Source organism: Salvelinus fontinalis, chromosome 14, assembly GCF_029448725.1.
Source record: "Salvelinus fontinalis isolate EN_2023a chromosome 14, ASM2944872v1, whole genome shotgun sequence".
NCBI classification, from domain to species: domain Eukaryota; kingdom Metazoa; phylum Chordata; class Actinopteri; order Salmoniformes; family Salmonidae; genus Salvelinus; species Salvelinus fontinalis.
This window is the reverse complement of record NC_074678.1, coordinates 38,545,429-38,562,031: the sequence shown is the minus strand read 5'-3', so window position 1 is coordinate 38,562,031 and position 16,603 is coordinate 38,545,429. Positions and strand designations below refer to the sequence as shown.

Genomic DNA, 16,603 nt, shown 5'->3' with positions numbered 1-16,603 from the left:
GGATCAACAACATTGCAATTGCTCCACAATAACAACCTAATTGACAGAGTGAAAAGAAGGAAGCCTGTACAGAATAAAAATACTCCAAAACATGCATCCTGTTTCCAACAAGGCACTAATGAAATACTGCAAAAAATGTGGTAAAGCAATTCACTTTTTGTCCTGAATACAAAGTGTTATGTATGGGGCAAATCCAATACAACAAATTACTGAGAACCACTCTCAATATTTTCAAGCATACTGGTGGCTGCATCATATTATGGGTATACTTGTAATTGCTAAGGACTGGGAAGATTTTCAGGATAAAAAAGAAACAGAACGTAGCCAAGCACAGGCAAAATTCTTGAGGAAAACCTTGTTCAGTCAGCTTTCCACAAGACACTGGGAGTTGAATTCACCTTTGAGCAGGACAATAACCCAAAACATAAGGCCAAATCTAAACTGGAGCTGCTTACCAAGACGACAGTGAATGTTCCGGAGTCGCTAAGTTACAGTTTTTACTTAAATCTACTTGAAAATCTATGGTAAGACCTGAAAATGGTTGTCTAGCAATGATCAACAACAAATTTGACAGATCTTGAAGATTTAGAAAAGAATAATGGGCAAATGTTGCACAGACTTACCCAGAAAGACTCACAGCGGTAATCGCTGTCAAAGGTGCTTCTACAAAGTATTGACTCAGGGGTGTGAATACGTATGTAAATTAGATATTTCTGTATTTCATTTTCAGTAAATTTGCAAAAATGTCCCATACGTCAACAGGAAGTTACTGCATTGTTGGCATAGAGTGCATTCAGAAAGTACTCAGATCCCTTGACTTTTTCCAAATTTTGTTTCATGAGAGCCGTATTCAAAAATGTATTAAATTACATGTTTTCCTCATCAATCTATACACAATGCACTATATTGACAAAATGAAAACAGGTTTTTAGAAATTTTTGCAATTTTGTGTTCAGACCCTTTGCTATGAGCCTCGAAATTGACCTCAGGTGCATACGGATTCCATTTATCATCCTTGAGATGTTTCTACAACTTGACTGGAGTCCAACTGTGGTAAATGCAATTGTTTGGACATGATTTGGAAAGGCACGCACGTGTCTATATAAGGTCCCACAGTTGACAGTGCATGTCAGAGTAAAAAAACAAGTAATTAGGTTGAAGGAACTGTCCGTAGAGCTCCAAGTCAGGATTGTGTTGAGGCACAGATCTGGGGAAGGGTACCAAAACATTATGCAGCATTGAAGGTCCCCAAGAACACAGTGGCCGCCGTCATTCTTAAATGGAAGAAGTTTGGAACCACCAAGACTCTTCCTAGAGCTGGCTGCCCGGCCAAACTGAGCAATACGGGGAGAAGGGCCTTGGTCAGGGAGGTGACCAAGAACCCGATGGTCACTCTGACAAAGCTCCAGTGTTCCTCTGTGGAGATGGGAGAACCTTCCAGAAAGACAACCATCTCTGCAGTACTCCACCAATCAGGCCTTTATGATAGAGTGGCCAGACAGAAACCACTCCTCAGTAAAAGGCACATGACAGCCCGCTTGGGGTTTGCAAAAGGCACCTAAAGACTCCCAGACCATGAGAAACAAGATTCTCTGGTCTGATGAAACCAAGATTGAACTCTTTGGCCTGAATGCCAAGTCTCACGTCTGGAAGAAACCTGGCAGCATGGTAGTGGCAGCATCATGCTGTGGGGATGTTTTTCAGTGGCAAGGACTGGGAGACTAGTTGGGATCGAGGGAAAGATGAACGGAGCAAAGTACAGAGAGATCCTTGATGAAAACTTAGACAGAGTCCGGACTTGAACCCAATCGAACAACTCTGGAAAGACTTGAAAATAGCTGTGCAGCGACGCTCCCCTTCCAACTTGACAGAGCTTGAATGGGGGAAACTCACCGAATACAGGTGTGCCAAGCTTGTAGCGTCATACGCAAGAAGACTCGAGGCTGTAATCGCTGCCAAAGGTGCTTCAACAAAGTACTGAGTAAAAAGTGAATACTTATGTAAATGTAATACATATATTTTTTATACACTGCTCAAAAAAATAAAGGGAACACTTAAACAACACAATGTAACTCCAAGTCAATCACACTTCTGTGAAATCAAACTGTCCACTTAGGAAGCAACACTGATTGACAATAAATTTCACATGCTGTTGTGAAAATGGAATAGACAAAAGGTGGAAATTATAGGCAATTAGCAAGACACCCCCAAAAAAGGAGTGATTCTGCAGGTGGTGACCACAGACCACTTCTCAGTTCCTATGCTTCCTGGCTGATGTTTTGGTCACTTTTGAATGCTGGCGGTGCTCTCACTCTAGTGGTAGCATGAGACGGAGTCTACAACCCACACAAGTGGCTCAGGTAGTGCAGTTCATCCAGGATGGCACATCAATGCGAGCTGTGGCAAAAAGGTTTGCTGTGTCTGTCAGCGTAGTGTCCAGAGCATGAAGGCGCTACCAGGAGACAGGTCAGTACATCAGGAGACGTGGAGGAGGCCGTAGGAGGGCAACAACCCAGCAGCAGGACCGCTACCTCCGCCTTTGTGCAAGGAGGAGCACTGCCAGAGCCCTGCAAAATGACCTCCAGCAGGCCACAAATGTGCATGTGTCAGCATATGGTCTCACAAGGGGTCTGAGGATCTCATCTCGGTACCTATTGGCAGTCAGGCTACCTCTGACGAGCACATGGAGGGCTGTGCGGCCCACACAAAGAAACTTGTGTGGGTTGTAGACTCCGTCTCATGCTACCACTAGAGTGAGAGCACCGCCAGCATTCAAAAGTGACTAAAACATCAGCCAGGAAGCATAGGAACTGAGAAGTGGTCTGTGGTCACCACCTGCAGAATCACTCCTTTTTTGGGGGTGTCTTGCTAATTGCCTATAATTTCCACCTTTTGTCTATTCCATTTGCACAACAGCATGTGAAATTTATTGTCAATCAGTGTTGCTTCCTAAGTGGACAGTTTGATTTCACAGAAGTGTGATTGACTTGGAGTTACATTGTGTTGTTTAAGTGTTCTCTTTATTTTTTTTGAGCAGTGTATATATAAATGTGCAACAAAAAAAATAAAACCTGTTTTTGCTTTGTCATAATGGGGTATTGTGTGTAGATTGATGAGGGGGGGGGAATTATTTAATAAATTTAAAATAATGTAACAAAATATGGAGGGTTCTGAATACTTTCCGAATGCACTGTATGACTATGGCAGGCCTTACTCTTCCCTCATCTAAAACAGGGTATATGCAAAACTCCTTTCAGTCACTCCTCTGAATATTATATAAAGTATTACAGACGTAGTAACAGAGAGAGTATACAGAAATAGGAGTAACTGCTACAGTAGTAGCAAGCTTAACGTTAGTGTTACATGGCTTTATATCTGCTCCCTTTTCAACATGCTTTTATGGATTAAAGTAACATGGGTTTCTTTTAGGCTTAGTGAGCACTTTAAAATCCCCCTTTCTTTCTGTTTCTCTCCCTTTCTCTATCTCTCCACCTCCCCCTCTCCCGTTCTCTCCCTACCTCGCACTTTCTCGCTCTCTCTCTCCCTCACTCTCTTTCTCCCTCACCCCTCTCTCGCACAGTCAAAAACGACTGTATGCCACAGCGACATTTTAGATCTGACCAGCTGGCATGGATACACTGGAAGTGATTACAACCATAAGCTGGCACACACTGGGTGAGAAGAGAATGGATATTGCCTGGTTGACTGTCTGCCACCTTTCCTGCTGGCAACAGCAGCACTGCTGGCAAACATACAACATCACAACATAAAATAATATATTAGACATTTCACACAGAATTATACTTTGACACACTAAGAATAGAAGATCCAGGGTGGAAGATCCAGGGTGGAAGATCCAAGTATGGAATGGAAAGGAAAATGTTAATTCTAGAACCAACAAAAGCATTTTTTTAACGGGTATTTCAGCCATTTGGTTATTTTGCGGTTTTGTTCAGAAAGCAATTACTCTTTGGAGGGAGATATTGTGTTATGGCTCTAGCCTGAGTCATTACATATTTGTATTGCTGAATTCTTGTGGATGTCGGACTCAACCTGGAGACCATCCAAGCTCACTCAGTATGCTTTGGATTGCTCAAAATACAACTTTAAAACAGTTGTTTTCTTGTTATGATTCCTATAGGAATAGAACCAAGTAGAGGTGTGAAGATGGTTTCAGAGAGCTCCATGGTGACCCTAGCAGCACTTTTAATGAGCACAGCACACTATACTGTGTGCTTCTCTCTCCTGGGAGTTCTGATTAAGTATGAATGATTACCACATGTGAAAACGGTAACACTTTAATTGGATAGTTCATCTGTAGATGCTCTAAAGACTATCTACTAATCCTAACCCTAACCCTTATCCTAATCCTAATCCTAACCCTAACCCTTATCCTAATCCTAATCATAACCCTAACCCTTATCCTAATCCTAACCCTTATCATAATCCTAACCCTAACTCTTATCCTAATCTTAACCCTAGCCATAGTCTTTACCTTTACCCTAACCCTTATTCTAAACCTAACCCTAACCATAACCTTTGCAAGCAGTTACTTATCAACAGATCATTTGTTGATAGTATGACCATCTGTAGAGCATCTACAGATGGGAAATCCGGACTATCCAAATAAAGTGTGACCGTGAAAACGAACTGAAGAATGTTTACATAGGCCCAAATGAACCAGATTCAAGTTCTGTAACAGTGAGGGAAGAATAGCGATTTGTTTTTTCTGAAGGCTCAAGGTCTGTGTTTACGACTGTGTTTATAATGACGCACCTTGTTATTGGCCAAGTACAAGTAGGTCAGCTGTTCCAGCACTGTAAACCCTTCATCTTCAAGGCCTGAAAACACGCGCACATGCACACACACACATAAACACACACACATAAACACACACACAAACTAAATGGAACATGAATATAGAATATGTTATTCAGCCTTCAACCCATGCCTAAAAGCATATACAACACAGAAGATAAAGATCGTACTGCTTTACTTAAGTGAAAAAAAGCTGGACAGCAAATAAGAGAAAATAACACACATATGTTAATCATAATTCCAGCTAAGCATATATTATAAATGGGGTGGATCTAGAAGAACTGGAGCCGTCTGTAAACCGACAGTCTGCCAGAGGCTGCAATTCCACATGGACCCAGACAGAGAAAGACAGAAAGAACAAGACAATAATAATAGACACAAACATAGTTCTCACAGTTTGTTGTCAACAAATAAAAAATGTCTGTCTGTCTGTATCTCCACTAGCTACTTTCAGATCTCCGTCCCGTGATGTCATTAATTTGTTATTTTTGTTTGATTCTTTCTCTCTTAGTCTCTGTGTCTAGTTTATCTTGCATGGTCAGACTAACGTCTGTCTGTCTCTTTCTCCCTTGGCTACTTTCAGACTAAATGAATGAATGAATGAATGAATGAATGTTTGTTTGTCTGTCTGTCTGTCTGTCTGTCTGTCTGTCTGTCTGTCTGTCTGTCTGTCTGTCTGTCTACTTTCTGTCTAGTTCTTACTTTGCTCTCTCTCTCTCTGTCTAGTTCTTACCTTGCTCTCTCTCTCTGTCTAGTTCTTACATTTCTCTCTCTCTCTCCCTAGTTCTTGCCTTGCTCTCTCTCTCTCTCCCTAGTTCTTATCTTGCTCTCTCTCTCTCTCCCTAGTTCTTACCTTGCTCTCTCAGGTTCTTACCTTGCTCTCTATTTCTGTCTCTGTCTAGTTTTTACCTTGCTCTCCATTTCTGTCTCTGTCTAGTTTTTACCTTGAGCTCTCTCTCTCTCTGTCTAGTTTTTACCTTGCTCTCTCTCTCTCTGTCTAGTTTTTACCTTGCTCTCTCTCTCTCTGTCTAGTTTTACCTTGCTCTCTATTTATTTAAAAATTATTTATTTTACCCCTTTTTCTCGCCAATATCATGGTATATAATTGATAGTTACAGTCTTGTCACATCGCTGCAACTCCCGTACGGACTTGGGAGAGACGAAGGTCGAGAGCCGTGCATCCTCCGAAACACGACCCAGCCAAGCCGCTCTGCTTATTTGACACAATGCCCACTTAACCGGGAAGCCAGCCGCACCAATGTGTCGGAGGAAACACCGTACACCTGGAGACCGTGTCAGCGTGCATGCGCACGGCCTGCCACAGTGTCTTAAACCACTGCGCCACCCGGGAGGCCCCTCTGTCTAGTTTTTACCTTGCTCTCTCTCTCCCATCTCTGTCTAGTTTTACCTTGCTCTCTCTCTCCCGGCTCTGTCTAGTTTTACCTTGCTCTCTCTCTCCCATCTCTGTCTAGTTTTACCTTGCTCTCTGTCTAGTTTTCACCTTGGTCTCTCTCTCCCATCTCTGTCTAGTTTTACCTTGCTCTCTCTCTCCCATCTCTGTCTAGTTTTACCTTGCTCTCTGTCTAGTTTTCACCTTGCTATCTCTCTCCCATCTCTGTGTCACGTTCCTGACCTTGTTTTCCTTTTGTATAGTTGTGTTTAGTGGGTCAGGACGTGAGCTGGGTGGGCAGTCTGTGTTGTTTGTTCTATGTTAAGTGTCAGGTTTAATTGACCTTGTATGGCTCTCAATCAGAGGCACGTGTTTTACGTTTTCCTCTGATTGAGAACCATACATAGGGAGGTTGTTTCACATTGTTTGTTGTGGGTGGTTGTCTTCCGTGTCTCTGTATGTTGCACCACACGGGACTGTTTCGGTTTGTTCGTTCATTTATGTAGTCTGTTCCTGTTCGTGTGTTCTTCATAGTTTGTAAGTTCTCAAGTCAGGTCTGTCTACATCGTTTATTTGTTTTGTAGTCTGTTATAGTGTTTTTGTGTTTCGTTTTACTTTAATAAATATCATTATGTCAGAAAACTATCACGCTGCGCATTGGTCCTCTGATCCTTCTCGCCTCTCCTCGTCTGAGGAGGAGGACGAAGTAGACAATCGTGACACTCTGTCTAGTTTTACCTTGCTCTCTGTCTAGTTTTACCTTGCTCTCTCTCTCCCGGCTCTGTTTAGTTTTCACCTTGCTCTCTCTCTCCCGGCTCTGTCTAGTTTTACCTTGCACTCTCTCTCCCGGCTCTGTCTAGTTTTACCTTGCACTCTCTCTCCCGGCTCTGTTTAGTTTTCACCTTGCTCTCTCTCTCCCGGCTCTGTTTAGTTTTCACCTTGCTCTCTCTCTCCCATCTCTGTCTAGTTTTACCTTGCTCTCTCTCTCCCGGCTCTGTTTAGTTTTCACCTTGCTCTCTCTCTCCCGGCTCTGTCTAGTTTTACCTTGCTCTCTTTCTCCCGGCTCTGTTTAGTTTTCACCTTGCTCTCTCTCTCCCGGCTCTGTCTAGTTTTACCTTGCTCTCTCTCTCCCGGCTCTGTTTAGTTTCACCTTGCACTCTCTCTCCCGGCTCTGTTTAGTTTTCACCTTGCTCTCTCTCTCCCGGCTCTGTCTAGTTTTACCTTGCACTCTCTCTCCCGGCTCTGTTTAGTTTTCACCTTGCTCTCTCTCTCCCGGCTCTGTTTAGTTTTCACCTTGCTCTCTCTCTCCCGGCTCTGTCTAGTTTTACCTTGCACTCTCTCTCCCGGCTCTGTTTAGTTTTCACCTTGCTCTCTCTCTCCCGGCTCTGTTTAGTTTTCACCTTGCACTCTCTCTCCCGGCTCTGTTTAGTTTTCACCTTGCATTCTCTCTCCCGGCTCTGTCTAGTTTTACCTTGCTCTCTCTCTCCCGGCTCTGTTTAGTTTTCACCTTGCTCTCTCTCTCCCGGCTCTGTTTAGTTTTCACCTTGCTCTCTCTCTCCCATCTCTGTCTAGTTTTACCTTGCTCTCTCTCTCCCGGCTCTGTTTAGTTTTCACCTTGCACTCTCTCTCCCGGCTCTGTTTAGTTTTCACCTTGCTCTCTCTCTCCCGGCTCTGTTTAGTTTTCACCTTGCACTCTCTCTCCCGGCTCTGTTTAGTTTTCACCTTGCTCTCTCTCTCCCGGCTCTGTCTAGTTTTACCTTGCACTCTCTCTCCCGGCTCTGTTTAGTTTTCACCTTGCTCTCTCTCTCCCGGCTCTGTTTAGTTTTCACCTTGCTCTCTCTCTCCCGGCTCTGTCTAGTTTTACCTTGCTCTCTCTCTCCCGGCTCTGTTTAGTTTTCACCTTGCTCTCTCTCTCCCGGCTATGTCTAGTTTTACCTTGCACTCTCTCTCCCGGCTCTGTTTAGTTTTCACCTTGCTCTCTCTCTCCCGGCTCTGTTTAGTTTTCACCTTGCAATCTCTCTCCCGGCTCTGTCTAGTTTTACCTTGCACTCTCTCTCCCGGCTCTGTTTAGTTTTCACCTTGCTCTCTCTCTCCCGGCTCTGTTTAGTTTTCACCTTGCTCTCTCTCTCCCGGCTCTGTCTAGTTTTACCTTGCTCTCTCTCTCCCGGCTCTGTTTAGTTTTCACCTTGCTCTCTCTCTCCCGGCTCTGTCTAGTTTTACCTTGCTCTCTCTCTCCCGGCTCTGTCTAGTTTTACCTTGCACTCTCTCTCCCGGCTCTGTTTAGTTTTCACCTTGCTCTCTCTCTCCCGGCTCTGTCTAGTTTTACCTTGCTCTCTCTCTCCCGGCTCTGTTTAGTTTTTACCTTGCTCTCTCTCTCCCGGCTCTGTTTAGTTTTACCTTGCATTCTCTCTCCCGGCTCTGTTTAGTTTTACCTTGCACTCTCTCTCCCGGCTCTGTCTAGTTTTACCTTGCATTCTCTCTCCCGGCTCTGTCTAGTTTTACCTTGCACTCTCTCTCCCGGCTCTGTTTAGTTTTCACCTTGCTCTCTCTCTCCCGGCTCTGTTTAGTTTTACCTTGCACTCTCTCTCCCGGCTCTGTCTAGTTTTACCTTGCATTCTCTCTCCCGGCTCTGTCTAGTTTTACCTTGCACTCTCTCTCCCGGCTCTGTTTAGTTTTCACCTTGCTCTCTCTCTCCCGGCTCTGTCTAGTTTTACCTTGCATTCTCTCTCCCGGCTCTGTCTAGTTTTACCTTGCACTCTCTCTCCCGGCTCTGTTTAGTTTTCACCTTGCTCTCTCTCTCCCGGCTCTGTCTAGTTTTACCTTGCATTCTCTCTCCCGGCTCTGTCTAGTTTTACCTTGCACTCTCTCTCCCGGCTCTGTTTAGTTTTCACCTTGCTCTCTCTCTCCCATCTCTGTCTAGTTTTACCTTGCACTCTCTCTCCCGGCTCTGTTTAGTTTTCACCTTGCTCTCTCTCTCCCGGCTCTGTTTAGTTTTCACCTTGCACTCTCTCTCCCGGCTCTGTCTAGTTTTACCTTGCACTCTCTCTCCCGGCTCTGTTTAGTTTTCACCTTGCTCTCTCTCTCCCGGCTCTGTCTAGTTTTACCTTGCACTCTCTCTCCCGGCTCTGTTTAGTTTTCACCTTGCTCTCTCTCTCCCGGCTCTGTTTAGTTTTCACCTTGCTCTCTCTCTCCCGGCTCTGTCTAGTTTTACCTTGCTCTCTCTCTCCCGGCTCTGTTTAGTTTTCACCTTGCTCTCTCTCTCCCGGCTATGTCTAGTTTTACCTTGCACTCTCTCTCCCGGCTCTGTTTAGTTTTCACCTTGCTCTCTCTCTCCCGGCTCTGTTTAGTTTTCACCTTGCACTCTCTCTCCCGGCTCTGTCTAGTTTTACCTTGCACTCTCTCTCCCGGCTCTGTTTAGTTTTCACCTTGCTCTCTCTCTCCCGGCTCTGTTTAGTTTTCACCTTGCTCTCTCTCTCCCGGCTCTGTCTAGTTTTACCTTGCTCTCTCTCTCCCGGCTCTGTTTAGTTTTCACCTTGCTCTCTCTCTCCCGGCTCTGTCTAGTTTTACCTTGCTCTCTCTCTCCCGGCTCTGTCTAGTTTTACCTTGCACTCTCTCTCCCGGCTCTGTTTAGTTTTCACCTTGCTCTCTCTCTCCCGGCTGTCTAGTTTTACCTTGCTCTCTCTCTCCCGGCTCTGTTTAGTTTTTACCTTGCTCTCTCTCTCCCGGCTCTGTTTAGTTTTACCTTGCATTCTCTCTCCCGGCTCTGTTTAGTTTTACCTTGCACTCTCTCTCCCGGCTCTGTCTAGTTTTACCTTGCATTCTCTCTCCCGGCTCTGTCTAGTTTTACCTTGCACTCTCTCTCCCGGCTCTGTTTAGTTTTCACCTTGCTCTCTCTCTCCCGGCTCTGTTTAGTTTTACCTTGCACTCTCTCTCCCGGCTCTGTCTAGTTTTACCTTGCATTCTCTCTCCCGGCTCTGTCTAGTTTTACCTTGCACTCTCTCTCCCGGCTCTGTTTAGTTTTCACCTTGCTCTCTCTCTCCCGGCTCTGTCTAGTTTTACCTTGCATTCTCTCTCCCGGCTCTGTCTAGTTTTACCTTGCACTCTCTCTCCCGGCTCTGTTTAGTTTTCACCTTGCTCTCTCTCTCCCGGCTCTGTCTAGTTTTACCTTGCATTCTCTCTCCCGGCTCTGTCTAGTTTTACCTTGCACTCTCTCTCCCGGCTCTGTTTAGTTTTCACCTTGCTCTCTCTCTCCCATCTCTGTCTAGTTTTACCTTGCACTCTCTCTCCCGGCTCTGTTTAGTTTTCACCTTGCTCTCTCTCTCCCGGCTCTGTTTAGTTTTCACCTTGCACTCTCTCTCCCGGCTCTGTCTAGTTTTACCTTGCACTCTCTCTCCCGGCTCTGTTTAGTTTTCACCTTGCTCTCTCTCTCCCGGCTCTGTTTAGTTTTCACCTTGCTCTCTCTCTCCCGGCTCTGTCTAGTTTTACCTTGCACTCTCTCTCCCGGCTCTGTTTAGTTTTCACCTTGCTCTCTCTCTCCCGGCTCTGTCTAGTTTTCCCCTTGCTCTATCTCTCCCGGCTCTGTCTAGTTTTACCTTGCTCTCTCTCTCCCGGCTCTGTCTAGTTTTACCTTGCACTCTCTCTCCCGGCTCTGTTTAGTTTTCACCTTGCTCTCTCTCTCCCGGCTCTGTCTAGTTTTACCTTGCACTCTCTCTCCCGGCTCTGTTTAGTTTTCACCTTGCTCTCTCTCTCCCGGCTCTGTCTAGTTTTACCTTGCACTCTCTCTCCCGGCTCTGTCTAGTTTTACCTTGCACTCTCTCTCCCGGCTCTGTCTAGTTTTACCTTGCACTCTCTCTCCCGGCTCTGTTTAGTTTTCACCTTGCTCTCTCTCTCCCAGCTCTGTCTAGTTTTACCTTGCACTCTCTCTCCCGGCTCTGTCTAGTTTTACCTTGCTCTCTCTCTCCCATCTCTGTCTAGTTTTACCTTGCTCTATCTCTCCCGGCTCTGTTTAGTTTTCACCTTGCTCTCTCTCTCCCGGCTCTGTCTAGTTTTACCTTGCTCTCTCTCTCCCATGTCTGTCCAGTTTTACCTTGCTCTCTCTCTCCCATCTCTGTCTAGTTTTACCTTGCTCTCTGTCTAGTTTTCACCTTGCTCTCTCTCTCCCATCTCTGTCTAGTTTTACCTTGCTCTCTCTCTCCCATCTCTGTCTAGTTTTACCTTGCTCTCTGTCTAGTTTTCACCTTGCTCTCTCTCTCCCATATCTGTCTAGTTTTACCTTGCTCTCTCTCTCCCATCTCTGTCTAGTTTTACCTTGCTCTCTGTCTAGTTTTACCTTGCTCTCTCTCTCCCGGCTCTGTCTAGTTTTTACTTTGCTCTCTCTCTCTCTCTGTCTAGTTCTTACCTTGCTCTCTCTCTCTCTGTCTAGTTCTTACCTTGCTCTCTCTCTCTCTGTCTAGTTCTTACCTTGCTCTCTCTCCCATCTCTGTCTAGTTCTTACCTTGCTCTCTCTCTCTCTCTGTCTAGTTCTTACCTTGCTCTCTCTCTCTCTCTCTGTCTAGTTCTTACCTTGCTCTCTCTCTTTCTCTCTCTCTGTCTAGTTCTTACCTTGCGTAGTCAGACGGTTGTTTTGCAGATTTAGTGTTTCCAGTTGCTGCAGACGTGCCAGGTCCTCAATAGTTAATATTTCTATCCGGTTGTTCTAAGACAAAGCGGAGGCAAAGAGGAGACACAAATATTATTTGGCAGAACAGCAATGCCTCATTCATTCATTATTGATTGACTTAGACTAATTTGACTCCCGCCCTGGAGAGCATTCACTAATGCTCTTAAAACCTTACATCAGTCCTATGAAGGAAGATCTATCAGGTTTTAGGTGTGTGTGACCCACTTGTGGTAAGATCTATCAGACATTGGGTGTGTCTGTCAATGTTCAATTCACTAGTGCTAACTGACTGATATGTGACTAATGCAGGGGTGTTAAACACATTTCGCCCGGGAGTCACAATCTTCAACAAAGTCCGGAGGGCCTCACTGAAAATGTGTTATATTTCCTTGCCATCACAATTTCCAAAAAATAGTCCTCTATCCATCGTTTTTGGATTTTTCGATGCTCCCTGACTATCTAGCTTTCATCTGGATGATTATTAATGAGCTGGACACAGTCAAGAAACTGTATGAATACAGGTCCATTATCATTTCTATACAGTTTCAATTTAGTTTTAATAATTTTAAAGTACAGTACCAGTCAAAAGTTTGGATACACCTACTCATTCAAAGGTTTTTCTTTATTTTTTTACTATTTTCTACACTGTAGAATAATGGTGAGGACATCAAACTATGAAATAACACATATGGTATCATGTAGTAACCAAAAAAGTATTCATCAAACCAAAATGTATTTTAGAAAACATTTCATGTTGCAATTAGTTTTCTTCTGTAGAAAGAAAGAAAATGTATCTACAATACATACAGTATATATACAGTATCAGTCAAAAGTTTGGACACACCTACTCAGTCAAGGGTTTTTCTTAATTCTTACTATGAAAGTAAGAATAACACATATGAAATCATGTAGTAACCAAAAAAGTGTTAAACAAATTAAAATATATTTTATGTTTGAGATTTTTCAACGTTGCCTTGATGACAGCTTTGCACACTCTTGGCATTCTCTCAACCAGCTTCATGAGGAATGCTTTTCAAACAGTCTTGATGGAGTTCCCACATATGCTGAGCACTTGTTGGCTGCTTTTCCTTCAGTCTGCTGTCCAACTCATCTCAAACCATCTCAATTGGGTTGAGGTCGGGTGATTGTGGAGGCCAGGTCATCTGATGCAGCACTCCATCACTCTCCTTCTTGGTCAAATAGCCCTTACACAGCCTGGAGGTTTGTTTTGGGTCACTGTCCTGTTGAAAAACAAATGACAGTCCCACTAAGCGCAAACCAGATGGGATAGTGTATCACTGCAGAATGCTGTGGTAGCCATGCTGATTAAGTGTGCCTTGAATTCTAAATAAATCACTGACAGTGTCACCAGCAAAGCACCCCCACATCATCACACCTCCTCCATGCTTCATGGTGGGAACCACACATGCGGAGATCATCCGTTCACCTACTCTGTGTCTTACCAAAGGACAAAAGAACAGATTTCCACCGGTCTAATATCCATTGCACTTGTTTCTTGGCCCAAGCAAGTCTCTTCTTCTTATTGGTGTCCTTTAGTAGTGGTTTATTTGCTGCAATTCGACCATGAAGGCTTGATTCCCGCAGTCTCCTCTGAACAGTTGATGTTGAGATGTGTCTGTTAGTTGAACTCTGTGAAGCATTTATTTGGGCTGCAATCTGAGGTGCAGTTAACTCTAATGAACGTATACGGTGCAGCAGATGTAACTCTGAGTCTTCCTTTCCTGTGGCGGTCATGACAGCCATTTTCATCGTAGTGCTTAATAGTTTTTGAGATCGCAATTGAAACTTTCAAAGTTCTTGACATTTTCCGGATTGACTGACCTTCGTGTTTTAAAGTAATGATGGACTGACTGTAGGTGGGTGCCGGTACAGAGTCAATGTGCAAGGGCACATGTTAGTTGAGGTAGTATGTACATGCAGGTAGAGTTAATTAAAGTGACTATCCATAGATGACAACAGAGAGTGGCAGTGTTGTGGAGAGGGGAAGGGGGGAGGGGGCAATGCAAATAGTCTGGTTGGCCATTTGACTAGATGTTCAGGAGTCTGCAATAGAGACTGCATCATCTGTGGATCTGTTGGGGTGGTATGCAAATTGGAGTGGGTCTAGGGTTTCTGGGATTATGGTGTCGATGTGAGCCAAGACCAGTCTTTCAAAGCACTTCATGGTTACAGACGTGAGTGCTACAGGTCGGTAATCATTTAGGCAGGTTACTTTAGTGTTCTTGGGTAATCTGTCTGGCCCTGCGGCCTTGTGAATGTTGACCTGTCTAAAGGTCTTACTCACATCGGCTATGGAGAGCGTGATCACACAGTCTTCCGGTACAGCTGGTGATACAGCTGGTGATCTCATGCATGTTTCAGTGTTATTTGCCTCGAAGTAAGCATAGAAGTAGTTCAGCTCATCTTTTAGGCTTGTGTCACTGGGCAGTTCTCGGCTGTGTTTCCCTTTGTAGTCTGTTACGGTTTGCAGGCCCTGCTACATCCGATGAGCCTCAGAGCCGGTGTAGTACGACTAGATCTTAGTCCTGTACATTTTTGCTTGTAAGCAGGAATCAGGAGGATGGAATTATGGTCAGATTTGCCAAATGGAGGGTGAGGGAGAGCTTTGTATGCGTCTCTGTGTGTGGAGTATAGGTGGTCCAGAGTTCTTTTCCATCTGGTAGCATATTTAAAATTTGTTAAAACTGATTTAAGTTTCCCTGCATTAAAGTCCCCCGGCTAATAGGAGCGCCGACTCTGGGTGAGCGTTTTCTTGTTTGCTTATGGCGGAATACAGCTCATTCAATGCTGTCTTAGTGCCAGCCTCTGACTGTGGTGGTATGTAAACAGCTACAAAGAATACAGATGAAAACTCTCTAGGTAGGTAGTGTGGTCAACAGCTTATCATAAGAAACTCAACCTAGCACGAGACTTCGAGACTTCCTTAGATATCGTGCACCAGCTGTTGTTTACAAAAATACATAGACCGCCGCCCCTTGTCTTACCAGAAGCTGCTGTTCTATCCTGCCGGTACATCGTATAACCAGCCAGATGTACATTGATGTTGTCGTCGTTCAGCCACGACTCCGTGAAGCATAAGATGTTACAGTTTTTAATGTCCCGTTGGTAGTTTAATCTTAACCGTAACTCGTCGATTTTATTGTCCAAAGATTGCACATTTGCTAGCAGAACTGAGGGAAGTGGGGGTTTATTTGATCGCCTTCAACTTCTCAGCAGGCAGCCCGCTCTCTGGCCTCTCTTTCTCAGCCTCCTCTTCATGCAGATCACGGAGCTCGGGGCCTGTTCCCGAGGGAGCCGTATATCCTCCGCCTTGGGCTCGTCGGAGTCGTGAAAGAAGAAAAAGGATTCTGCTAGTCCATGGTTAGTAATTGCAGTCCTGATGTCTAGAAGTTATTTTCGGTCATAAGAGACGGTATTTACAAAATGAGTAAAAAATAAGTCACAAACAACGCAGATAAACAAACAAATAACACAATCGGTTGGGGGCATGTAAAACGTCTGCTTTTTGCTCCGGCCCCATTTTAATTTACTATGGACTTGGTCTTTTACCACATAGGGGTCTCTTCTGTATACCACCTCTATCTTGTCACAACACAACTGATAGGCTCACACGCATTAAGAAGGAAAGAAATTCCACAATATAACTTTTAACAAGGCACACCTGTTAATTGAAATGCATTCCAGGTGATTACCTCATGAAGCTGGTTGAGAGATTGCCAAGAGTGTGCAAAGCTGTCATCAAGGCAAAGGGTGGCTACTTTGAAGAATCTCAAATATAAAATATATTTACACATTTTTGGTTACTAAATGATTCAATATGTGTTATTTCATAGTTTTGATGTCTTCATTATTATTCTACAATGTAGAAAATAGTAAACATAAAGAGAAATCCTGGAATGAGTAAGTGTGTCCAAACTTTTGACTGGTACTGTATGGTTCGTTTCCAAGCCCCCCCCCCCCCCCAAAAAAAAAAACCAACAACAATGTGTCCAGTTTTACTCAAACCACCCGAGCGGCGGATTGGACCCCCTCACAGACTAGATCGAGCGGGCAGGCCGTATGTTAACCCCCCCCCCCGGTCTAATGGATGTGTGATTACCCAACTGTAGGAAGAGAATGTGGATGTTGGGTGTGTATGACCCACCTGCAGCGAGAGAATGCGCGTGCTCTCAGACAGCTCACTAGGAAAGTCCATGAGGTCAACCCCAGCACAGTCCACCGCTCCCTCCTCTGTACAGCTACACTCGCCAGGACACACCACCGGCTCCACCTTCGCCACGACCGGTACCAGGAAGGTCTCTATCTCTGTCTCCTCCATGGGATCGTCCTCTTCCTCTTCCTCCTGGGGCTCCAGAGGGGCTTGGCAGTGCACCAGAGCCCAGGCCAGGAGGAACATAGTCAGGCCCTGCAACAGAGATGTCCTGGCCATGTCTGCTGGTGGTGCCTGGTCGTCTCACTTCTTCAGCTACCTGAGCTACCTGAGCTGCCCTGTACCACCGATGGTCAGATAGGTCTGGAAAACAGTTTAATAACAGTGTATTACATCAAAGCATGGCTAAAATAAGTAGATATTGTGTAATCAGTGCCCATATATAACATATCACAATTAATAAGAGGGACACATTTTTTATGTTGCCTTTATAGAGGTTTTCAACAGAAAATAAATGCTTACATTTACATTTTAGTCATTTAGCAGAAGCTTTTATCCAGAGCAA

At 44.6% G+C, this 16,603-nt stretch overlaps 1 protein-coding gene across 2 annotated transcripts in view; it reads right to left on the bottom strand.

The window, feature by feature from the left end:
* The window catches only part of podn (podocan), a 48,004-nt gene that overhangs the window by 29,132 nt on the left and 2,269 nt on the right, over positions 1-16,603 (bottom strand). For both annotated transcript variants that reach the window (XM_055861681.1, XM_055861682.1), the window contains exons 3-5: positions 16,033-16,401; positions 11,810-11,903; positions 4,777-4,841 (exon numbers count right to left, since the gene is read on the bottom strand). In XM_055861681.1, coding sequence (XP_055717656.1) covers positions 4,777-4,841; positions 11,810-11,903; positions 16,033-16,317 — 444 coding nt within the window. In that variant the 5' untranslated portion in view covers positions 16,318-16,401. The remainder of the gene's footprint in view (positions 1-4,776; positions 4,842-11,809; positions 11,904-16,032; positions 16,402-16,603) is intronic.